At 43.9% G+C, this 24,033-nt stretch overlaps 11 protein-coding genes across 11 annotated transcripts; 7 read left to right on the forward strand and 4 right to left on the reverse strand.

Annotated features, from left to right (window-relative positions):
- Positions 1-591: 591 nt before the first annotated feature.
- Positions 592-813, forward strand: ASPWEDRAFT_146733 (uncharacterized protein; the record flags this gene model as incomplete). The annotated part of the gene is made up of 2 exons (XM_040829511.1): positions 592-681; positions 748-813. 2 exons carry the CDS (start codon positions 592-594, stop codon positions 811-813), a joined length of 156 nt encoding a protein of 51 aa, XP_040694966.1.
- ASPWEDRAFT_34814 (putative P-type ATPase) lies at positions 603-6,111 on the reverse strand (the record flags this gene model as incomplete). Its single annotated transcript, XM_040834098.1, has 22 exons — positions 603-681; positions 748-1,330; positions 1,381-1,529; positions 1,583-1,733; positions 1,783-1,828; positions 1,892-2,015; positions 2,068-2,300; positions 2,368-2,502; positions 2,551-2,633; positions 2,684-3,016; positions 3,063-3,228; positions 3,291-3,609; positions 3,659-3,766; positions 3,833-3,978; positions 4,033-4,379; positions 4,437-4,568; positions 4,630-4,696; positions 4,748-4,882; positions 4,935-5,276; positions 5,326-5,862; positions 5,924-5,963; positions 6,017-6,111. 21 exons carry the CDS (start codon positions 6,106-6,108, stop codon positions 1,044-1,046), a joined length of 3,972 nt encoding a protein of 1,323 aa, XP_040694967.1. The 3' UTR covers positions 603-681; positions 748-1,043.
- Positions 6,112-7,403: 1,292 nt separating this feature from the next.
- On the forward strand, positions 7,404-8,896 carry nap1 (histone chaperone NAP1; the record flags this gene model as incomplete). Its single annotated transcript, XM_040827518.1, has 5 exons — positions 7,404-7,450; positions 7,539-7,618; positions 7,682-8,401; positions 8,452-8,768; positions 8,846-8,896. 5 exons carry the CDS (start codon positions 7,404-7,406, stop codon positions 8,894-8,896), a joined length of 1,215 nt encoding a protein of 404 aa, XP_040694968.1.
- A 107-nt stretch (positions 8,897-9,003) lies between these two features.
- ASPWEDRAFT_256582 (uncharacterized protein) lies at positions 9,004-9,683 on the forward strand. The gene has a single exon (XM_040832759.1). The coding sequence runs from the start codon at positions 9,110-9,112 to the stop codon at positions 9,557-9,559; it is 450 nt and encodes a 149-aa protein (XP_040694969.1). The 5' UTR covers positions 9,004-9,109; the 3' UTR covers positions 9,560-9,683.
- Positions 9,684-9,758: 75 nt separating this feature from the next.
- On the forward strand, positions 9,759-15,380 carry ASPWEDRAFT_34815 (type V myosin). Its single transcript, XM_040834099.1, has 7 exons — positions 9,759-10,145; positions 10,231-10,363; positions 10,417-10,606; positions 10,663-14,524; positions 14,574-14,647; positions 14,711-14,925; positions 14,984-15,380. The coding sequence occupies exons 1-7, from the start codon at positions 10,011-10,013 to the stop codon at positions 15,091-15,093; spliced, it is 4,719 nt and encodes a 1,572-aa protein (XP_040694970.1). The 5' UTR covers positions 9,759-10,010; the 3' UTR covers positions 15,094-15,380.
- Positions 15,381-16,011: 631 nt separating this feature from the next.
- ASPWEDRAFT_102492 (non-canonical purine NTP pyrophosphatase) lies at positions 16,012-16,885 on the forward strand (the record flags this gene model as incomplete). The annotated part of the gene is made up of 6 exons (XM_040827481.1): positions 16,012-16,185; positions 16,254-16,327; positions 16,401-16,545; positions 16,607-16,643; positions 16,701-16,762; positions 16,817-16,885. 6 exons carry the CDS (start codon positions 16,012-16,014, stop codon positions 16,883-16,885), a joined length of 561 nt encoding a protein of 186 aa, XP_040694971.1.
- ASPWEDRAFT_732084 (nucleoside triphosphates FAP7) lies at positions 16,560-17,751 on the reverse strand (the record flags this gene model as incomplete). Its single annotated transcript, XM_040839294.1, has 3 exons — positions 16,560-17,156; positions 17,250-17,398; positions 17,569-17,751. 3 exons carry the CDS (start codon positions 17,749-17,751, stop codon positions 16,955-16,957), a joined length of 534 nt encoding a protein of 177 aa, XP_040694972.1. The 3' UTR covers positions 16,560-16,954.
- A 12-nt stretch (positions 17,752-17,763) lies between these two features.
- ASPWEDRAFT_34819 (C78 family peptidase) lies at positions 17,764-19,344 on the reverse strand. The gene is made up of 6 exons (XM_040834100.1): positions 18,843-19,344; positions 18,755-18,786; positions 18,538-18,695; positions 18,269-18,473; positions 17,899-18,220; positions 17,764-17,789 (listed from the first exon to the last, which is right to left on the reverse strand). The coding sequence occupies exons 1-5, from the start codon at positions 19,272-19,274 to the stop codon at positions 18,181-18,183; spliced, it is 867 nt and encodes a 288-aa protein (XP_040694973.1). The 5' UTR covers positions 19,275-19,344; the 3' UTR covers positions 17,764-17,789; positions 17,899-18,180.
- On the reverse strand, positions 18,927-20,082 carry ASPWEDRAFT_258093 (uncharacterized protein). Its single transcript, XM_040832777.1, has 2 exons — positions 19,368-20,082; positions 18,927-19,310 (listed from the first exon to the last, which is right to left on the reverse strand). Exons 1-2 carry the CDS (start codon positions 19,898-19,900, stop codon positions 19,259-19,261), a joined length of 585 nt encoding a protein of 194 aa, XP_040694974.1. The 5' UTR covers positions 19,901-20,082; the 3' UTR covers positions 18,927-19,258.
- A 482-nt stretch (positions 20,083-20,564) lies between these two features.
- ASPWEDRAFT_257943 (uncharacterized protein) lies at positions 20,565-21,106 on the forward strand. The gene has a single exon (XM_040832775.1). It carries the CDS (start codon positions 20,668-20,670, stop codon positions 20,947-20,949), a length of 282 nt encoding a protein of 93 aa, XP_040694975.1. The 5' UTR covers positions 20,565-20,667; the 3' UTR covers positions 20,950-21,106.
- On the forward strand, positions 20,955-22,785 carry ASPWEDRAFT_99858 (aspartate kinase; the record flags this gene model as incomplete). Its single annotated transcript, XM_040839696.1, has 4 exons — positions 20,955-21,100; positions 21,168-21,248; positions 21,369-22,618; positions 22,688-22,785. 4 exons carry the CDS (start codon positions 20,955-20,957, stop codon positions 22,783-22,785), a joined length of 1,575 nt encoding a protein of 524 aa, XP_040694976.1.
- Positions 22,786-24,033: the final 1,248 nt, after the last annotated feature.

Below are 24,033 nucleotides of genomic sequence, written 5' to 3' on the forward strand. Positions count from 1 at the left end.
TAGCACGGCAGTTACAGATGTGGCCGGCCTAAGATAGAGCCCTGTTAGTTTCCTTCCAATCCTCAAAGAGTCCTAGTATAAGGATATTGCGAGGAGGGAATGGAGAAGAAGAGTGAAAGGAGGTGTTTAGAGGCGAGAAATCGTGTATCCCGTGTTAGCGTTGCGCGCAGCTAGAATCCGATCATGATGTCAAGTGATCTGAATTAAAGGACGGACCGATAGGTAGCGTTGTGGCAGCAGTTCACATTTTAGAGAAAACCCTGTATGTTGGTTTTTAACAGAATCATATCATGAAAACCAAGGCACCTAGTTAAAAAAAAATTGTCTTCGAAGAACGCTTGTACTTCAATAGTGCCCCTGTACTACATACGGAGGGCGGCGTAACTCCGGCAGACATAGTCACGTGGGTATACTTGCTGAGTGATAAACGTTTCCTCCTCCCATCTTATGGATTTTGGCTGCCTTGATAACGGTACAGGTTTGCTTTGCAAGATTGAAACAGTATGTGCTTACTACTATCCTCTAGCGATATATATCCCCATTCATATTACTGTATCTATCCAGTAAAGCTAACAGGCGATGTAAACAGACATGGCTGCGAACCATCCAATCCACATTCATCCGGCACGGCCGCTCTATCGCTTTACAGCAACTGCTCTAGGTGCTAGCATGTGGTTCTTTGTAAAGTTTCCCAATTAATTTCTTCCCACTCAACGGACGTTGCTAACTTCAGTGTTTTCTATAAAGCTAATGTACCGTGCCAAAAAGGATGGACCGGCTTTGCTGGGATGGAAACACCCCTGGGATCATTGATTGAACTTCGAAGGGTCTAATCGTGATGTTGTATTTCTCAATTGCATCGGTAACATGAATGTTATAGTCACGCCAATGGAGGAATGCATGCATTTTTTTCGGGGTCAAAAGCTATCAGATAACATAATACTATTTGATAAGTTGTCGTCGCAAGCAATTGATGGAGCCATGGGGCCGTCACTGCCAGCTTCTAAGAGCTCTTCAGTTGTATGAAGGAGTTCGAATCATTTTCACTTCTGCATCTCTTCGAGTAATACTTTGTACTGACGGCGCTGCTTGCGATGATCAGGCCGCAACCATACATACGCACGCCCAAATGCTCGGGCAAGGCGGGGGAAAAGTTGTTGCTCGGCTACCCAAGAAAGCAGAAAGGTACTAATAGCAAGAGCAAATAGCCAACCTTCAAACCTGACCGACAAATACGTCAATTGCATAACTTCAGTCACCCATTCAGATGGCCCGAAGAGCATGTAAACTGAAAGCAGTAAATCCATGACTATGGTAAAGAGAAATGGTGCTAGAAAATAGTCAGTGTCTAGTTTTCCAAAGGAAGATGTTGTAACTAACTATTCGATCTCATTGGCTTCCGGAAGGGCGACCCCACGCTGAGTGTAATACTGGTCAAAATGTACTGGAAACAAGAGACTAAAAAGAGTGTTGTGTTCTGGGAGTTCTCGATGTTGGGCTTTTCCAAGTCCACTTGAGGTGCCTTGAACCTTTTTTGAGAATTAGAAGATGCGTTGCAAAATATTTCACGATATCAACTTACCATGGCTGTGATTCAACCATCTTATATGCGACTAGCTGGCTCGACACGCAAATAATGATCTGCCCAAGCAATGGCGTCAAGACCTTCCGTGATACAAGATCAGCAGTCGGTCTTTTTCGAGAAAGTACTGGATAGGGACCCGTCCAGCCCACTTTGAAATTAATCAGCATAGCCTATATAAGAAGCTTTTGAATACTTACTGAATATAGCGATTGGCAAGATAAGCAGTAGATCAATAAATAAAAACTAAATAATTATTGATCAGTTATCAAGACATTTGCTTTGAAAGCAACTTCTTAGTTGAATTACCTGGAAATCACCAAGGTTTGATGCCGATTTATAGAGGAAGCTGACGGTAGAGAACTGAATTGCGGAATAAAGGCTCATGTATTTGAAGCAGCAAAAACTTGTGACTAATGCAGCACGGCCCTCCCTGTAACGCATTAATAGACAACATTGGACGGTAAAAGAGGGGAGGCAAATACTTGATCAAAGTTGGGACACAGGATATTTCAAAGTTGCGGCTTGTAAATGGAGCAGCTACAGATGCTTCAGCATCAGATAAGGAGATACCGACATCTGCAGCTTTCAGTGCTCCACAGTCATTTGCACCATCGCCACAGAACCCGCAGCAGTAATCAAGGGATTGCAGTTTTTCAACAAGTTCGTGCTTCTCGTCAGGAGACATCCTAGCAAATACATTCGCACGCACAAGCATCTATTGGGATTAGAAAATGTGACAATTGGGGGACAACCAAAGGAAGGGCGGTTTGAGGGAGACATACTCTCCTGAGTAAAGTTTCACTTCCGAAATCCACTATCCATCTGAACACATCACCACTGACAGCAAGCGAATATTTATGCATATTGTAAACATTGCCAGGCACAGATAAATCGACATTTGCCGAGGGCTGCGAAAGCTATAATCTATTAGCTAATATCTCGTTGGGTTGGCTCCGAGCCCATACCATAAGGCTATTCTCATCAAGTTTCAATTCTGAATCATCGGTACTTTCCCAGCAGAGAGAGGCCTTCGGGTCATGATGGTGACCTAAAATATCCTGTTAGACAAAAGTAAAATGATATTTTTTGAGAACAAACCTTGCACAAAATGGGGAATGAAGCATGATTCATCTTGTTTGACCAGGCCACATTCGCGAGCAACACTGACCGCAGTCAGTATGTTATCTCCAGTACACATAATATTCCGTATTCCTGCTTGGTTCAATTCAGTAATAACATTCGCCGTACTTGGCTTCAGTTTATTCTCAAATATAATAAATCCAATGAATGCTAAGTTGCATTCCACGTCTGCGCGTGTCATCTTTTGAACTTTCATCCAGCTTAGTTTCCGTTCATATTTAGCAGCACAAGCGATGACACGATAGCCTTTGTGGGTATATTGACTGAGTAAATCTTCAAAGTCGTATGGTACTAAAACATGTTAGTTAGTATTAATGGCAGACTGGCTTTATCTTACAAGTTTCTGGTAGACATATAGCCTTCACACTCTCTGGTGCTCCCTTGACATAGAAACTCGCACCACTGTCGCCAAATTGCCTAACTATCACACTTGCACGGCGGAGTTGAGAAACGAACTCGAAACTCCGTAAGATACCAAGCTCTATTGCAGTCTGCCGTGTGGGCTTTCGTTGGTCTCAGTTACCATAACCCTCAGATATTCAAAAGCGAGGTAGGTAATACTTACACTTGAATTTCCGCGCTGGTGACTTTCCTGGGCTGCTGGAACAGGTGGTTTCGCAATGGATGGAATTATCGTATCGAACTTGGAATTTGGTTCTTCGGAAATATGACTCCCACCCTCCTCGTATGACCAGCGAGTGAATTGAAACATTTTCACATCAAGGGGATCTCCTAGGATCTCACCGTCCACGATTCTCAAAGAATGACATGTTGCCATTGTGTATATGATGCTTTTCCATTTCTCAGAGTTAAAGGCAATATTATCTGAGACTGACGCGGAAGTTGGGAAAACAAGGGGGACTTCAAACGAAAGTTCGGACAATCTATCGCGTCGGTTAGTATATATAAATCCATGGAATGAGATAGCTATACCTCATCTCGTGATTCACAGTCCGGACCCCGAGCACATCCAATCCGTCTTCTGTAAGTGTCCCTGTTTTATCGAAACAGACAATATCCAGCTTGCCGCCTACATTGACTCTGGGTGGAGGGGGTGTTAGGCGCATTTAGCCAAGAATACACACTGAGACAGAGAAACACACTCACTTTTGCGGGCTAATACAAAATATTTTGTGCTTTTTCAGCCGAGAGAGTGCAAAATTGGTACCGATTGTTAACGTGGCCGGTAAGGCTGGTGGGACAACAATTGTAATCAAGTCGAGAGCCCTGACAACAATTGTACGCCATGAAAGCTAGCGGTTGTTAGACCTTGTTGGAGGCAGTGGCTGATTGAAGATTGAGCTTACCCCGAGACGAATGAAGTTTACAAATGATGCCACGAACCCTAGGATAGCAATACCACCCATGACAGATATGTAGCGGAAGGAATCGCGATAGAATTTGAACCCAGAGGGCTTAGGGAAGAGCATGGAGCGAACAAGAGCTCCCTTTGTTGTCAAAAAGCCTGTTCTCACAACAACCGCCAAAGCAATAGCCTCATCATCAACATTCTGTGGACGCCTTGCTCTGATGATTTTCGTTCCACTGAAAAGAAAATGCTTTGCAACATTCGGATGAATAGATGGGGCGCTCAGATCAAGATAATCAAGTCCATCATCTGTAAGAGGTGTCTTTGATACAGGTACGGATTCACCTCATTCTCAGTCAGAACCTTTTTTACAAAACATAGATATGGCACCTTATTACAAACCTGTGAGCATGCTCTCATTCACAATACAATCTCCAGACAATAGCAAACAGTCGCATGGAACCTGACTTAGGGATGGATCGGAAAATTCAAACACATCACCAGGTACCAATTCTCTCGAGAGAACAGAGCGCCCTTCAGCAAGACGTATTAAAATTTCAATTCGAGTTGCGGTGCTAAGGAAATGGCAACTTACAAAACCCGTTTCTCAACACGCGAATGTAGCACTCGAACAGAGAGATAGATCTCAGCCGATGCATGGTCTGCATCTGGGTAAGTAGTTGTGCTATAATTTAAGCCAAGGTGTGTCATACCGATCTTGTTTCAAGGACAGTCGCACCGATGCTGAAAATAGAAATAAGAAATATACAGACGGCGTAATAATAATATTCGTCCAAAGACCAAAGGACAAGACTGGCAATTTGGAAAATGTAGAATGGATGAAAAGCCTTTGCTCATGAGAATATATCCCAAATGGATTTAAAGGAAAATGACACTTACTTCATCCATAAGAAGCTGAGCGATTGGTTTTTGTTCAATATCGATGAGATTAGCCCCAAAAACCTGCTCTCGGCTATCGCGATCATCAGCATCCAACCCACTTCTCATTACCTTGACGTTCGTCCACAAAGGGTCTTTCCAGCCACTAATAAGTAAGAACCTGTCTTCTAATGGGTTGTAAAAGAAACGCAGATATCTGTAATTAATGCAACGTAGCGAAGATATAGCCGGGTCATTGTATTCGTCATATATATAGCTCTGAGGATCTGCAAAAACTGTAGAAAGAGGCCGTCCGTATGGTTGACTGGAAACGTCGTGAACAGTGAATTGGTTCCATTGATCCTGCATACTGCCAGTTAGAACGATACTTTCACCAGTGGAAATAGCTCACCTCAATGGCGACCCATTCACATTTCCGTAGCGATGTTGGCTTTCCTATCAGTCGTACTCGCCATCTTGGTAACCATCGAAACAGGAGGTAAGCGAAGCCAAGAGTCACAATACATAAAACAGTGTAGATGGTAAATCCACCCAAGCTTGTAGAGAACCCTGCAAAAACAGCAGTCAAATCTTCTGATGCGATGTATATTTTTTGGTTGAGCCTGCTATCAGCTCTTCGATCTCCGGCATAGGAGCCAGTGGAAACGCGCCGAGGAAGAAGGGGATCTTCAGCTGGATCTCTAGAATAAGACGGCTTTTTGGACCCGAGGGAAGATCTGTTAGTTTCCAAGTTGGCTTCACTGATTTCATCAGAAGATAATGCTTCAAATTCATTTTCGGAATCTACGGCCTCTTCGTTCGAGCCTTCAATAAAATCCTCCTCATCTTGAAAATATGTAAAACTGACGGTAGAGCCTTTTCGACCACGGCGGTGAGAAAAAGATACGATGCTTGACGGAATGCTCTCTGAGATGGGCCCATCGAAAACCTATCAAAGTTTGGTTATGTTCATGTCACACACACTGGTAAATGCTGATGGCAAGTCACACCTCATTGCGGGCCATCTCGACATCCGACACGACACTCAGGCTAAAGAATTATCAGCAATGCTTAAGCTAGGATATTTCAATTGGTTCAAAAACCTGCTTCTCATAGAGTCGCGTCGATGGCCGACTCTGGCCGTCGAAAACTCAACCGGCTGGTTCACTATTGGTGACTGTCTAAAATTCTCCATGGCGTTATATGGCAGCTACAGCATATAGGTTCGCGTATTTTGTCCAATCTGGATGTACCCCTTCGTCAAATCGTCCCAGGGGTCGGGAAATCAGCGGTAGATGGTCGACTAGGGACGTGCAACTGAAACCATTCTAACAGGGTCTCTTGAAATGGTATTGAGATTAAAGGTGAGTATCTTTCATAGGAAGTGATTAAAACGCAATCCAAAATAAAAACCCAAGATCCAGCGGCAAATTGGGCAGATAGAACGTTTTTGCAAGTAAAATGATAAATTAATATTGAAGATCAAGAGACATGCATGTGCTCCCGGAATGGTATCTTTATCTACACGTGACCCCAGATTCCATGTGTTTGATCAACCCCAGACGATTAGTTAGGTATTATTAATTGAAGTGTAAGGTATCAAATCTTGAAGTGGTATAGTACTAGGTAGGAACTATCTTACGAGTGTCCGCTGTGGGTAACGGATCATATTAATATTCTAATTTATTACCTACAGAGTACATAGGTAGTCACCTAATATATTCAGCATAGATACTACGGAGTACGGAGAACCTAGCAGAGAAACAGCCCCTCAGAATAATTACCAAATATACCTAGGTATGTGCCCCCGCCATACCTAGGTCCATAGGGCATGGAGTATACATTACGCGGATTCCATATCTACCTACCTCACTAAGGTACGAGTGAGGTAGGTTCTCTCTAAGGTACCTTATGGTTTTGTCTATTCTAATTAAGATAGCATCTAAGACTTTGCAGTGACGGTTCAAGGTTAAGTGAGTAATAAACTAATCTATGAAGACAAATTAATTATTTTGAATAGGGTAAAATCAACTTTCTTCTCTTTACCATTGACAGAAAGGTGTCTTAGTAGCAAAGAAAAGTTACACACAAGCAATTTCCTGAGAGGTACTTGGTCTAGGTAGTCTTGACAGAATAGAATGAATATAGAGATAGCACACCACACGCTCGGGTCGGGTACTACTGTAGTAACCTTAGATCACCTTCAGTTTTAGTTGGTGTAATATATTAATAGTTAATTAAGAATCATTACAGTATTGTTGGGAGCGTACGTACTCCGTACAGTAGTCCAAAAAGGTTCTCAACAGCCAGCGTCCTCGTCCCGCCAAGCCCCTCGGCCCAAGGGCGCTAAGGATCCCACCAAGCCAGTAATCCAGACCTCCCAAAACTACTGAGGCGTATCAAATTCTTCCTCAACTCTTGACACCCTATTTTTTCCCCTTCGCAACAACCTTCAGTACCGCTTCTTTCTATTCTGATCAGCCTTCCGCTATGTCTGAACCCATCAGAAATAAGAAGACGGATTTTCCCGTTGCTCCGTAAGTGTCTTTAAACCTTTCCCAGTTGTGCTACATTTCTCGCATATTATGAGTTGACTGAGTATTGACAACTTCTTGTTGAGCACAGGACACCACAAAACACGCCGGCAAATAATGCACCCATCTCTTCCCACGCCCAACAGCCTGGCGTTTCTAGTATCAAAGAAGGTAATTTGGTGTCTTCCCCTCATTGCTCGGTTTTCCGTCGGCCACTTTCTAACCTCCCACTAGAATCTTTGGACCATGCCACTGCAGCCTCTCTCTTTGCCAGGAATCCCGCTCTTGTATCCATGATTCAAGGAAAGTTGGGTTCACTCGTTGGGCGCTCGTCTGGCTATATCGAATCTCTTCCCGTATCGGTCCGCCGTCGTGTCGCTGGTCTGAAGGGTATTCAGAAAGAACATGCTAAATTGGAAGCCCAATTCCAGGAGGAGGTGCTGGAACTTGAAAAGAAGTACTTCGCCAAATTCACTCCTCTTTACCAGAGACGTGCCACGATCGTAAATGGGGCCACGGAACCAACTGATGGTGAAGTCGACGCGGGTAATGAAGAAGAAGAGGAAGACGCAGAGGCCAAAGCAGGAGAAGAACAGTCAAAGAAGGATGAGGAAAAGGAATCTGCGACATCTGGCATACCAGAGTTCTGGCTTTCCTCAATGAAAAATCAAATTTCGCTCGCAGAAATGATCACCGAGCGGGATGAAGAAGCTCTGAAGCATCTCACCGACATCCGTATGGAATATCTTGATCGCCCTGGGTTCCGTCTCATCTTTGAATTCTCAGAAAATGAGTTTTTTACCAACAAGACCATCTCAAAGACTTATTATTATAAAGATGAGAATGGATATGGCGGTGATTTTATTTACGATCATGCTGAGGGTGCCAAGATTGACTGGAAGACCGAAAAAGACCTCACAGTCCGTGTCGAGAGCAAAAAGCAGAGGAACAAGAGTAAGTTAGGCAAATATTGAGCCAAAGTAGGCAAAGCTAATTTTTTCTAGACACAAAGCAGACTCGCGTTGTCAAGATTACTGTCCCAACAGAGTCTTTCTTCAATTTCTTTTCTCCCCCCCAACCTCCGACGGACGATGATGACACCGTTGCTACCGATATCGAAGAGCGCCTCGAGCTTGACTATCAGCTTGGAGAGGATATCAAGGAGAAACTCATTCCCCGCGCGATTGACTGGTTCACTGGCGAAGCTCTTCAATTTGAGGAATTGGGGGATGACATCGACCCAGAAGAATTTGATGACGAAGACGATGAGGAGGAGGATGACGATGACGATGATGACGATGATCGGAAATCAGACCAAGATGTTGAAGAGGATTCCGATGAAGAGGTATTTGGCTCTAAACCCAATCTATACCTCGAGTGGTTGCTAATCCCAGCTAGGATGGTACCTCCAAGCCAAAGAAGGAGGCAGCAGAATGCAAGCAAAGCTAAGTATTGTGACTGGAGGAGTCTTGCTACAACTATGCTTGAGCAAGTGAAATTTAAATCCAGACCGTACTGCTGCCCATCAATTATTGGTTTGTAGTGGGATGACCTTTCTGTTTACATGCTTTTTTTCTAATAACTGATTTGTTCTACACTTGTCCCCTAAATTTGTTCTTTTTAATTTTCTTTATTAATTATCTGCACTTCAGCATAGTGTGTATGGCACTTGCTTTGCTTGCTCTGTTTGATGGATGCAAGATGGAAACTCCGTATTCACTGGGCTCCTTGGCGACACAGGGTAAATTACCTCTATCCCACCAGATCTTCGGGTTCTTAATTTGCATTTTCTGTTTTCTATTCTCTTCCGCCCCTTCCTTTTTGTCTTTGTTTCTTTTCCTTACCCTTAAAATGTCGGCGGCGTGTGGAGTACGCTTTTATTTGTTAGGCAGTCTTCTACTGTTATGCAACAATCTATTTATGCCCTTTAAGACACCAAATCCAATAACTAGGTCAGGTTACGTTGTTTTCCATCCTAGTTCAATACTGCAGGTTTGTACCATGTGCAACTATATGTATGCCAACAATAACTACCTACTTGGGAAATGTAAGTTTAGTAATACAGATAAAGTGCCTCACAACATAATACCTAGTAAATATGTTATATGTTGATATCTTTAAGACCCCTTTTTATAAAATGCTATATTATGCAGTTACTACCTAATACCTGCCTACCTTAGGTAAGGTACGGTGTGCACTCAAATTGATCGTTGATGTGTCCTAAATCTTGGCGTTGACAACTGTGGGTTTCATTCAGACAAGTGGCGCGGCTCCCCAGGCTCAGGGGCTGCGGGCCTGCGGCTCGCTAATGGCCAGCTGTTAGCCAGTTCAATAATATATTTCCCCTTGGGTAAAACGACATGCTTTGCTCCTACAAGGAAGTAAACGAATGTTGGATGCAGAGAAAACCACTTCCTTCTAAAACCCAGTACTCGACTGCCAGATTTATTACTCTAAATGCCTACAGTACCAAACATATTGGTTCGTCGGTCGTCCGCATAGGCACCCTGGTTTCGGTCACGTTTGAATCGACGGTATCAGTGGATTAGTCCACACGGTCTTGATGGCACACAATTACGAGGTCGGGACGAGGGCCTGGCAACCTGATCCTACTGAGGGATGGGTCGCGTCCGAGGTGAAGGAAAAGTTAGTTGATGGAGACAAGGTGCAACTTGTGTTTGTGTTGGAAAATGGAGAGGTTCGTCTGAAGCTTCTCGCTGCGTGTCATGCATCTGATATTCGCCGCGGTAATTGATCGACTGACATATTTTTTGCTCGAGAAGTCGAGAGCCTTTGAAACCACTCAAGCCGAGTTACAGGTGGACAACAACCCAAAATTACCCCCGTTGATGAATCCTGCTATGCTCGAAGCCAGCGAAGACCTCACGAACTTGTCCCATCTGAATGAGCCTGCTGGTTTGTATGCCCTCTGAAAAGATGTTTCAGTTCAAGGCTAATGGTATCTTTAGTTCTACAGGCTATCAAACTTCGTTATGCTCAAAAAGAAATATATACATACAGTGGCATCGTTCTTATCGCGACTAACCCTTTTGCCCGGGTAGACTCACTCTATGTCCCACAAATGGTGCAAGTTTATGCTGGAAAACATCGAGCTTCACAGGCACCCCATCTTTTTGCCATTGCAGAAGAGGCATTCGCGTAAGGATTGACTTCTTTCTCTCGCCTCACTCGGATTTTTTACTCACATGTTACAGAGACATGTTACGAGACAAAAAGAACCAAACCATTGTGGTCTCAGGGGAGTCGGGTGCTGGAAAAACCGTCAGCGCTAAGTACATCATGCGTTATTTTGCGACTCGTGAGTCCTCGGACCAACCCGGCAAGTACACCACGAGTAGAGCAGATGCGATCAGCGAAACTGAAGAGCAAATTCTGGCAACAAACCCAGTTATGGAAGCTTTCGGCAATGCGAAAACAACTCGTAATGACAATTCTTCGCGGTTCGGGAAATACATCGAGATCATGTTCGACGAGAAGACCAATATCATTGGTGCAAAGATCAGAACATATCTTCTAGAAAGATCGCGATTGGTGTTCCAGCCTCTAAAGGAACGAAATTATCACATATTCTACCAGCTTGTGGCTGGTGCAACGGATGCACAGAGACAAGAACTCGGTCTTGTCTCGGTCGAGGACTTCGATTATCTCAGCCAAGGTGGAACGCCGACTATTGATGGCGTTGAAGACAAGACTGAATTCAGCGCGACGAGAAAGTCCTTGACAACCATTGGTGTACCAGAAAAAACGCAAGCTGAAATATTTCGTGTTCTTGCAGCTTTGCTGCATCTAGGAAATGTTAAAATTACAGCTACGCGCACGGACTCTTCTCTGTCATCATCTGAGCCTTCCCTCGTCCGCACCTGCGAACTGCTTGGAATCGATGTCAATGAGTTTGCAAGATGGATAGTCAAAAAACAGCTGATAACAAGAGGGGAGAAAATCACATCAAACCTTACACAGCAGCAAGCAACTGTTGTTCGTGATTCAGTTGCAAAATTTATCTACTCCAGCTTGTTTGATTGGCTTGTGGAAAAAATCAACTGCGGCCTAGCGACTGAAGCAGTTCTAAACCGGGTCATGTCCTTCATCGGTGTTCTAGATATTTACGGATTTGAGCATTTCGCTAAAAATTCGTTTGAGCAGTTCTGTATCAACTACGCTAACGAGAAACTACAACAAGAGTTTAACCAGCACGTCTTCAAACTTGAGCAAGAGGAATATGTACGAGAACAGATAGATTGGACGTTTATTGACTTCTCGGACAACCAACCCTGCATCGACCTAATCGAAGCAAAACTTGGAATTCTAGCTCTCCTGGACGAGGAATCTCGGCTACCTATGGGCTCTGACGAGCAATTCGTGACTAAGCTTCATCACAATTTTGCTGCGGATAAACAGAAGTTTTATAAAAAACCTCGATTCGGCAAATCTGCCTTCACCATTTGTCACTATGCTGTTGACGTCACGTATGAGTCCGATGGCTTCATTGAAAAGAATAGGGATACTGTCCCGGATGAACACATGGAAATCCTGCGCAATTCTTCCAACGGGTTTATAAAAGAGATTCTGGATACAGCCGCTGCTGTTCGCGAGAAAGACTCGGCCTCTATTTCATCCAAGCCAGTTGCTGCTCCGGGGCGCAGAATCGGTGTTGCCGTTAACCGCAAACCTACGCTTGGTGGAATATTCAAGTCATCTTTGATTGAACTCATGAGTACAATAAACTCCACGGATGTGCATTACATACGTTGCATCAAGCCCAATGAGGCAAAAGAGCCTTGGAAATTTGAAGGCCCAATGGTCCTCAGTCAGTTGAGGGCTTGCGGTGTGCTTGAGACTGTGAGGATTAGCACTGCGGGTTATCCTACTCGCTGGACCTACGAGGAGTTTGCCATCCGCTATTACATGCTGTGTCACTCGTCACAGTGGACATCTGAAATCAGAGAAATGTGCCATGCCATTTTGCAGAAAGCACTCGGTGATGGTAGCCACCAGAAACAAGATAAGTATCAATTGGGATTGACGAAAATATTCTTCCGCGCAGGCATGCTTGCCTTTCTCGAAAATCTTCGGACTTCAAAGTTAAATGAATGTGCGGTGATGATCCAGAAGAATCTGCGGTGCAAGTATTATCGGCGCAGATATCTTGAGGCTCGTACATCTATTCTCACAACTCAAGCTCTAGTCAGGGGGTTTTTGGCAAGGCAGTATGCAGCAGAAGTGCGACACACCAAGGCTGCTACTACTATCCAACGAGTATGGCGAGGCCAGAAAGAGAGGAGAAGGTATAACCAAATCCGTGGCAATTTTATACTCTTCGAATCGGTTGCGAAGGGTTTCCTCTGCCGGCGCAACATCATGGACACAATACTTGGTAATGCAGCCCAGACTATACAACGGGCCTTCCGTTCCTGGCGTCAGTTACGTGCTTGGCGACAATACCGTCGGAAGGTAGTCATTGTCCAGAGCCTTTGGAGAGGCATGGAAGCTAGGAAAGAGTACAAGAAGCTCCGAGAAGATGCAAGGGATTTGAAACAGATTTCTTACAAGCTGGAAAACAAGGTGGTGGAGCTGACTCAGTACCTTGAGTCTCTGAAACGCGAAAATAAATCACTGAATTCGCAGCTGGAGAACTACGAGACTCAGTTGAAGTCGTGGAGAAGTCGACATAACGCATTGGAAACTCGTTCAAGGGAGCTACAAGCTGAGGCCAACCAAGCTGGAATTACCGCCGCCCGGTTAAGTGCCATGGAGGAAGAAATGAGCAAGTTACAGAAAAACCATACCGATGCGCAAACAACTATCAAGCGTCTTCAAGAGGAGGAAAAAATATCAAGAGAGTCTATTCACTCTGCGAATCAGGAGTTAGAAAGGCTCAAGCAACTGGACTCCGATCACGAGAATGATAAGGCCACTCTCCGCCAACAAGTTGCTGATCTTGAAGAGCAACTGGAGCTCGCAAAGCGAACTATGCCCGTCAACGGCACGAATGGTGAGCCGCAGAATAACGGCCCTGCTCAGCCTCCTGCGAGCGGCTTGATAAACTTGGTATCCTCCAAAAAGCCTAAGCCCAAACGACGTAGTGCCGGTGCAGAAAAGATAGATACCGATCGCTTTAGCGGGGCATACAACCCACGGCCAGTGTCCATGGCAGTTCCAAGTTCTACCTTGGGCCGTCAGAACTTTTCAGGGTCTGCATTCACACCTGGTCTTGATTCCGTTGAAGTGGAGCTTGAGAATTTGTTGTCTGAAGAGGATGATCTCAACGAAGAGGTCACAATGGGCTTGATTCGCAATCTCAAAATTCCTCTTCCCAGCTCCACCCCTCCACCAACTGAAAAGGAAGTCCTCTTCCCTGCATATCTGATTAATCTTGTCACATCCGAGATGTGGAATAACGGATTTGTCAAGGAATCAGAACGCTTTTTGGCAAATGTTATGCAGTCTATTCAGCAAGAGGTCATGCAACATGATGGTGACGACGCGATAAACCCCGGTGCCTTTTGGCTTTCAAACGTGCACGAAATGCTTTCTTTCGTATTTTTGGCCGAAGACTGGTATGAAGCGCAGAAAACCGATAACTACGAGTACGACCGTCTACTAGAAATTGTGAAGCACGATTTGGAGAGTCTGGAGTTCAACATCTATCACACATGGATGAAAGTGTTGAAAAAGAAGCTTTACAAGATGATAGTCCCCGCAATCATTGAGTCCCAATCTCTCCCGGGCTTTGTCACAAGCGAGACCAATCGATTCCTTGGAAAACTTCTTCCTTCTAACAACAACCCCGCTTACAGTATGGACAACCTTCTTAGTCTTCTCAACAATGTTTATAAAGCAATGAAGGCTTTTTATCTTGAGGATTCCATCATAACGCAGACCGTCACCGAACTTCTTCGGCTCGTTGGTGTGACTGCTTTTAATGATCTCCTCATGCGGAGAAATTTCCTTTCTTGGAAACGTGGTCTTCAAATTAACTACAATATTACACGGATCGAGGAGTGGTGTAAAAGCCACGATATGCCTGAAGGAACATTGCAGCTTGAACATTTGATGGTAGGTAGTTCAAGGGCTTCATTTGTTTACAGTACTAACACTGTCACAGCAAGCAACCAAACTTCTCCAGCTTAAAAAAGCGACTCTCAATGACATTGAAATTATCCAGGACATATGCTGGATGTAAGACTCAAACTCTGCCTTGAGCTCAGTCTCAATCCTTGCGGATGGCTAATGAATATACAGGCTTTCCCCAAATCAAATCCAAAAGCTCTTGAACCAATACCTTGTTGCTGACTACGAGCAACCAATAAATGGCGAAATCATGAAAGCCGTGGCTTCTCGCGTTACCGAAAAGAGCGATGTACTTCTCCTGACTCCTGTTGACATGGAAGACAGCGGTCCATATGAAATTGCTGAGCCACGTGTTATCACAGCTCTAGAAACATATACACCATCTTGTGAGTTGCTTTCATTTTGAGCCTTTTTTTTTATTTTTTTACTAATAATTTCAATCAGGGCTTCAAACTCCGCGGTTGAAGCGTCTTGCTGAAATTGTGTCAGCTCAGGCAATGGCCCAGCAAGAAAAACTTGAAATGGCAGAGAGCACTCCAATGGCTGCTGGTTAATGATAGTGTCCTGTACATTAGAAGTGCCATTCTCTCTTGGTTTTAGCTACGGATCATGACCATAGTTTTCATCAGACACAAAGCATCTACCATGGGTGGGAGGTTGAACATATCATGCTGGTCTTTTACTTTTTAAGCGTAACACAATCTACCTTTGCCTTATTCGCTATCTTTGCCCATATATTTTTAAATCTCCCTCAAATCTCCCTCAAATCTCCCTCATCCCATCAACTAGAGCTCAGCGGGTGTTTCGATCAGTATTTATGTCTTCCGAGATAATAATTATCCAGCTGCAATGCAGTAGCCCTTAATAAATGGGTTACAACAGAATATCTAGTTGCTAGTGGTATTTTCTCATACAAATCTATGGCGTGGTCACTGGCCATAGTGATTAATGGATGTTATACTCTAATGCTAGTAGCATTCTTTGGGTGACTGGATCTGACTTTCTTAAAGGAGACCTATAATGATAGAGGTCATCAAAGCTTTTCCATTACTTAACACTTCTTTTTTATTACTTATTACATTTCCTATCTATGTTTATAACTGGACAACGGTTTAATGTAGTTATGTCAAATGCCATAAGGACTGACAAACATACACATACTACCCAGTTTATTTTTAATTTATAGGATGTATAGAAATGCATATATTTTTATTTTAGAGCAATGTATTGAATGACATCCTTAAGGATCATGGGTCACAGCATATGGAATACATTGGGATTATCTGGATTATCACTACTAAGTAGTATGTGTCTGTATCCTACATAGATACTTAGGCGTGCGGGGTAACATGTGGCGGCTGGTGGGGGAGGGGCAATAATAAAGCTGCGCTACTGAACACCGCTTTTTGGCAATTATTTCCAACTTGTTGGTCTTGCTTTGCTGCGTCTTCCATCACGCGAACGCCATCACCATGTCTACATTGAAGAAGCTAAACTTTATCACTGGCAATAAGAATAAATTGGCAGAAGTGAGAGCAATACTTGGCAGTGTCGTCGACGTTGAAAACCAGGTGATCGATGTACCGGAAATACAAGGGAGCATTGAGGATATTGCCAAGGAGAAATGCCGACGTGCAGCAGACGCGGTAAGCCATGGTTGTTTTCTATTTCAAAAGATCCATTGCTCATTTGAATATGAACACGACCCGAGTAGATCAAGGGACCTGTTCTTACAGAAGATACTGCTCTTGAATTCCACGTACTGAAAGGTCTCCCTGGCCCCTACATGTATGTACGCACCACTATCTCGGAGGAAGGTTATGATCATGTTATATATCTCCAGGAGCTAACGCCAACCAAGAAAACAATTTCTCGACGCATTGGGCCACGAAGGTCTTAACAAGATGCTCGATTCATTCGAGGATAGAACTGCAGAAGCTGTGTGTACATTTGCATTCTGCCGCGGGCCTGGATCCGAACCCATTCTATTTCAAGGGAGAACAGAGGTATGAGTTTATCATGATCAGGAATGCATCTTACCAGAAACCTAATTTTTTTTCTCGCCAGGGTGCAATTGTGAGGCCAAGGGGCCCAGCGAATTTTGGTATGTAGACATCAACCTAAAACTATGGGCTGTCGAATTCTCATAAACGTTGTATAGGATGGGACCCTATCTTTGAATACCAAGGGACAACATACGCCGAAATGGATAGGGAAAAGAAGGTGAGACAAAACAAAATGATCGGTGTTACATAGTCAAACTAAACGCCTGAACAGAACGAAATATCTCATCGGTACAAGGCATTGGTGAAACTCCAGAATTGGCTCTCCGAGACACAAGTCTGAAACGATAATATAGAGATGGTGGTATACAAATGCATCAAGAATATATGATTCTGCATTCGAGATTCGAGGTTAAACCGTATTTTCAGATTGCGCCCTTTTCCATGACTCCACCCAAGTTGAGATTCTTGCACAGTTGCTCTCCACATCGTCATCCTTTTCACTGTTTAACTCAACCACCGCCTCTTCATCGAAAGCATCTCGAGCTTCTTCCAAAAGAACGCCGAAAATCTCTGCATCTAAATTTTCCTGTAGCTTGACTTCATGATATCCCCTGCAGCCAAAAGAAAAAGAGAGAGAGAGAGAAATTTCAGCTAGGAGATCGCAGGAAGGGCAGGGGAAAGGGGATGCTCAATGGGCAAAGTACCTTGTTGAGAGACGATCATATAGCACAGAGGTAGATGGGCATCGCAAAACAACGACTAGATCGACCCAGGATTTGGGAAATAGATCGCACGCATGCCAATCAATTAGGTAACCACCCTGAAGCACCTCATCTTCAATTGCATCTAGGAGCTACGAGGAGATTGAAGCGTGAGCATAATTCGAAGCAGAGGTAAGAGCACTTAGGTCTACAACCGTCATCGCTTAATTCCATAGGGGACATCAACAGCCATCAGGGAGAATGAGCCGGGCAAAAAAAAAAAAAAAAAAAAAAAGAGGAATGTGAAAGTAAAAGTGCATACCTTGTCCTCGTCTACGACCCAAGTTTCCAATTCCTGGTCATAGGTCTCATAACAATGTCGGTCTTTTGCAACTTGATTGATCGATAGGTGTCGCAGCCCAGTTTCTTGCGCCAATTGCTCACAATGGACAGTCTTCCCCACCCCAGGGGTGCCGGTGATGATCACATTTGGAAATGTTCGCATTATGCCCCTCAGCGGCGATGGTGATGTTTTTAGATAAACTGTGGTGACGAGGGGTCAGAGGGGAAAATTTCCGTGGGGCAATCCCCAGACGCCTGGTCGGATTAAATTGGTCCGGTTATCGGACACAGATAAGATCGTAGGACTCACCAGGTAGGTATATAATACTCGATGTCCCAGCACTAGGTAGAAATAAGTTTAAAATAGATATACATTTTAAGATAACAAAACTCCACGTTATATCTATATAGGCGTTTGTTATTGGAATATTACAAGTTATATGCTCTAACCATCAGCAGTGGTCTGTCAAAGGCAAAAGAAAAAGGAATGTGTGTACATAGAGAGCTTGAATGGTTTTGTTCTATTATTGCACCCCTCCCTCTGTGCTCCAGATGTGTCAAAAGCTGTATGTGTATGTACAAGTAAGCTGCTTTATGGATTATGGTAGATCTCCAAATCCGGGACGGAGAGCCTAGGAGTGTCAGTCATGCCTCACAATTTGACGTATAATCAAGCTTACTTAAGGATTTCGAAAACTTTATACTTCTGCAAGTATGCTGCGCCTCGACGGTGTGCTTTCAGAAGTCGAGCCGGGTCTGAAGACTTTGCATTCGTCCCTACCAAACGCTTTATTGCCGGTGAAGTCTTGAACATCGGGTCGAATACAAGGAGGTTTCCACTGCCGTTTCCCCGAATCTCAAACCCGATGATTGTCAAGGAGTGTCCTGATGAACCCCCTAGTCAGACACTAGGTCCCACGACACGAAAAGGGAGATGAGCATGTCATACCTTGGTGTTGAAAGTATATGGGTGGTAAACTCGTCGTAATAACTTTCTTATCATTTCCATCCAAGGAAAATGCAGGCTGGAAATATGAAGCAATATTCCTGTATAAAGCATCATAACCACGCAATTTATTTGTTTCACTAATACTATTGGCTTCACACCTAATCAATGTCAGAACCGCTATTGGAATGGGGAGAAAAGAAAACAGATCAGCACTCACGGTATTCCGAGACTCGTAAATAGAGCCTGTGCCTTCGTGGGATTAGAAATGTACGAATTAATTATTGAGGGTTCCAGAGGGGTTTCACCTCAGGCGTGCCAATGAATTTCCTTGTGCCGCGAATTCCTCCGGTTTCGACTCTCCCAACACTGTTGAATCCCATATCCCAAGCCTTTTCTATCATATCTTGCAATTCCAAAATTGTTGGTAACTTTCCAGAAAACTGCTCATGCCCCGTGGACTGGGATCCTTGGATGTAGGAGACAAGCATTTGGATGTTCCTATAGCCACAAAACCCGCCCTCTCTGGGCATTTTGAAAATATGACTGACTTTGGGGCTACAGAAGAAAGCACGTTGGATAGACTTATCCTGCTCACAGAGCTGGGCAAGTACTGGGATAATTCCAGTAGTCTCATTCTCAACCGTTTCATGTCTCGAAAGCATACCGTCCGAAGTAATTCGATTGGACTGTGTGGTTTTGGCACCCTTTTCTAGCATTCGCCTCAGCCATGATGGCATTCGCTTCTCGTGGGCATGAGGCCCCAGCTCCGCACGCTAGACTCTCAATCAGTAAAAAAAAAAAAAATAATAATAAAAGCGTAGTGAGGTCACTTCGAAAACAATACCCCAAGCCTCTTGATGTCGCCAGCTGGTGTGCTATTGGGGAGACGAGCTCCGTTGCCCTTTCTCAATTCGTACTGCGGGGATTCGCCCTTTTTTTGATGCCCCTTAGCTGAAGATTTATACGATGATAGTATAGTTTCATCATCAGGAGATTCATCAGAATCGGGCGCGACCGTTCCCGAGCCGCTCGGTTCTGTCTGGGTGATATCTGCATTGTCAAGCGCAATTCCCTCTGCAAAATGCAAGTCAAGATGAGTTGAAAGTTCGACATTTACCACTACTTCCCCACAACCATGGGGGCAATCGACATATTTGCCCATGTGGTCTTCTTCAATTGATGGCTGTAATTGCTGGTGCTCATAGTTTGCTCCATGCAGATTCTCAGGAGACACACTATGGCCAGCCTTGGACTGTGTACTATTTTCAGGGTGACAGTATTCGATATGCTCCTCAACAAAATTGGTTTCAGGATCAGAAAAAGGGCAAAAAGGGCATATTGCTATGTCTCCATTCCTGTCCATGGCACGTAAGTTTCGTTTGATAGGCAACGGTAGTCAAACGGCAAAAAATTTCTTTTTATCGCTAGAAATTGCACAGCGAAATGGCTTATGCCAATAAATAGGGTGATGGATAGAAGGAGATAAAACAAAATCGAGGTAAGGCTTGTCCTTCGAACCTAAGACTGATAAGGTATACGCTTGAGTTTTAAGGATCTTGCCGTAATGAAAGTGCTCTTATCCGGAACTTAAACGTATTGTGGTTTCAGACAATGTTATTTTATTTTATTTTTTTTCAAAGATGACTGATCGAGGTATGAAGAGAGGCGCGGCAATTGTGGACGAAAATACGTGCTACTACTACGATGTCGGTATGCTACTGTGTGCTTTATTGATTGCTGTACAGTACGTAGGTACCTACCTTATGATGAGTAAGCCATGCATAGATTGACTCTATTCTTCTTGAACGTTTATGAATGACTATATATCCCTCTTTCCTTCTAAGTAGTAAACAATAAATACTATGAAGTTCATCCATAGGTAGACAGAGTGTTCCCATTCCCATACATGTATCGTACGCATACATGACTAGGTATTTAATATCATTCCTTTCATAGATACGTCAAATCCCTCGCATCAGTGATTCAGAGAGCAAGGGCGATGAGAATGCTGGAGTATTGCGCTCATACTGTCTACCTAAATAATGCTTTTGCTTGTGGACTCAACTTGTTATAATAAGCAACGGATGTACCATGATCATATTATTCCGATAAAGTACGTACATAATACCAATGCCTACAGGTAATATTGGCAGACTTTCTTTCAGATTTCGGAACCACCCCTGCCTTTTTTTTTTTTTCTCCGATATCGTTTTGTGGGCCGTGTCCGCAGGGGAAGGCGGAAAAAAGAAAAAAAAAAGTTTCTTTGAGTCAAAAGGGCTACCAGAGTGCTCCGCTTTCGCAAATCGCCAGACTACAGTGTGCACATACATAAAAGGGTTGCCCCGCTGCCCATGCCAGGTTCAAGGCACTACTCGATTACATGACCATTTATCCTGTGGTTGTTCGAATTGATCAGAATGGAAGGCAGCCTTCAATCCAGTTCAGATCTCCTGTCCAAGGTCAATGGCAACCCCGCTGGCTCGAATAGCAATTGGGTAGTGCAGAAGTTTGGGGGGACCAGTGTTGGGAAGTTTGCACTCAATATCATTGATCAGGTTGTGCTGTGAGTATTCTTACAGGAATCCGACATTTCCATAGTCGCATGTTTAATAATGAGTGTCTTTATCTAGACCAAGTCTTGCAGAACACAGTGTGGCTGTGGTGTGCTCTGCTAGGAGCAGTTCTACAAAAGCCGAGGGTACTACAAATCGGTGAGTCATATTCGTTTCACAGCCGGATGATTTCAATACCAAATACATGCTTTGGTCTCATTTATCCAACCTTCATTTCCTGTTTCTGGTCCCTGATTCTGATGTCTGGTGAGCTTGTAGTTTGTTACGAGCAGCGCGCGACGCAGAAAACTCTCAATCACAACACTATGCCTCCTTCGTCGAGGCAGTCCGGCTGGAACATGTACAGGTCGCCGAGGAACAGCTAAATTCTGCTGAACTGAAAGCCCAGGTGACTGCAGATATCACCGGCGAATGCGAAAGAGTTCTCAAATTCTTGGAAGCCGCTCAGACGCTTGGAGAAATCAGTGCCCGGTGTGTGGACAAGGTGATTAGCACAGGAGAGAAACTAAGCTGTCGGCTCATGACTGCCTTCATTCAAGATCGAGGAGTAGACTCACAATACGTGGATCTCTCTGATATCATCACCTTTCCAATCGGGAGTCAAGGCCTTGACCAGGAATTCTACAACAATCTCGCCAATTCACTCGGCGCAAAGATCCGAGAATGTGAAGGAAAAGTGCCAGTTATTACTGGGTTCTTCGGGACCGTTCCTGGAGGACTTTTAGATCAAATCGGACGTGGCTACACGGATCTTTGTGCTGCCCTTGTTGCGGTTGGGGTGAATGCCAAGGAGTTGCAAGTCTGGAAGGAGGTTGATGGGATATTTACTGCAGACCCGCGCAAAGTGCCTACCGCTCGCCTCTTACCGGTAATTACGCCTGCCGAGGCAGCTGAACTGACTTTCTACGGCTCTGAAGTTATCCATCCCTTTACTATGGAGCAAGTTATTCGTGCCAAGATCCCAATTCGCATAAAGAACGTTATGAATCCAAAGGGAAATGGCACCATAATCTTTCCTGACTCAACCGCTGAACTTGAAAGGACGACCCCAGGACATGACCCTCGATTGTTCCGTACGCGAAGCCCTAGTCTTATGCAGAGGCCGAAACGACCAACAGCCGTGACAATCAAGCATAAAATACTCGTGATCAACGTACATTCCAACAAGCGCTCATTGTCGCATGGGTTTTTTGCTGGCATATTCTCGGTGCTTGACCGCTGGCGGCTCTCGATAGATTTGATTTCGACAAGTGAAGTCCACGTATCTATGGCTCTGCACTCTGAGATGCCCCTTTTAAATGGGGTCGGAAGGGATGAGTACCAGATCATTGATGATGACCTCAAAGGGGCCTTGAATGACCTTCAGAAGTATGGAACAGTTGACATAATCCCGGAGATGGCAATCCTCAGTCTTGTCGGAAAGCAAATGAAGAACATGATTGGGGTCGCTGGGCGAATGTTCTCAACACTTGGTGAAAATAATGTTAACATCGAGATGATCTCGCAAGGTAATTATACTTTTCATTTTCCCATTATCGCACTCGACTATGTCCTAATAGCTTTTTTTCGTTCTCCAGGTGCAAGCGAAATCAACATTTCCTGTGTTATTGAAGAAAGAGATGCAGACCGTGCCCTAAATATAATCCACACTAGTATGTTTACATTTCTGGATTGAAAAGACCATGTGCCATTTTGTGGTGCTCGGGACATCTATATTCTGGTGTTTTGAAGTTTCCGTCAAATTTTCTTATCCTGAGACGAAGAAGAACATTTCATTTTGTTTACCACAAGTCATGTGAAATCATGACGTTGGAAAAATGACCACCCAGTTGCATCTAATTGGAGTGAATGGCTTTTTTGGCCCAATGCATGGGGTTGGCCTTCTCTTTCCTCGCCGCCCTCCCCCCCTTTTTTTTTTGTGTCCCCTGATTTCTTCATCTTGCTTTAGATAGATTCTCGGCGCCCCTTTTCACTGACTGCCTCTTTCATGATTTGATATAAAATGTTTTTTTTTTTACCCTTTGGGTGGGCGTTATGGCATCTGTCTAGGTAGGCATTACGGTTGTTACAGCAAGCAAGGTTGTTATATTCATTGGCAAGGAATAGAGGGTTTAGGCTATCATATTGGGATCTACTTATGTGTCAAGACAGCTACACGGGATATATATAGAGCAAAAGACTGGAGTTTCATAGAGGACTATATCTTCCTGCGATTTGCCAAGTAGCTTTTGTGACTGACGTGGCCTTCAATCATCTACCTAGCAGGAGCAGGGATATCAGGCAATGCTCATTACTTATACGAAGTACTCTGTACACAAGCAGAGGGGAAAAACCTGAGGGTAGTTAAAAAAAAAAAAAAAAAAAAAAAAAAACCCACCATGCACTTTGCCCTTTGCCCTTTGGTATTCATGTATATTTGGATGTGCATGTGCGTGGTTGAGAATACATGATAGAAGGTTAATACTTTATGCTTTATATACAGGATACATGCATGTATATAAACACCATGATCCAACATATGCCCTGCACTTCATAACTAGAGTAACTAGACTGACTTACATCTTGATATCATTGTAGGTGAAACATCTCATGTCACATATGAGATACTGTGGCTGAATGGTACATTCTACTTACATTATTCAGCCCACAGAGTAGTTCAATGTCTCAGCCTCCTATGTTCTAAACCCCTCACTGAGAAAGGGTTCAATCCACAGCAATTACTCACCTAGCTATTAGATAGTATTGGATAGGTAGTATGTACTCCGTACTAGTGCGGTGGTTTGATAGTAATAATATGATTATCGTTATAATTATAGAAAACCAACTATATAACCCGTATGTCAATGAAAAATGAATACTCCGTAGCTAGGTAGTTACATCAACAGCTTCTGATTTCTTGGACAATGGACTCTAGTAATTCACT

Source organism: Aspergillus wentii, assembly GCF_001890725.1.
Source record: "Aspergillus wentii DTO 134E9 unplaced genomic scaffold ASPWEscaffold_1, whole genome shotgun sequence".
Classification (NCBI taxonomy): domain Eukaryota; kingdom Fungi; phylum Ascomycota; class Eurotiomycetes; order Eurotiales; family Aspergillaceae; genus Aspergillus; species Aspergillus wentii.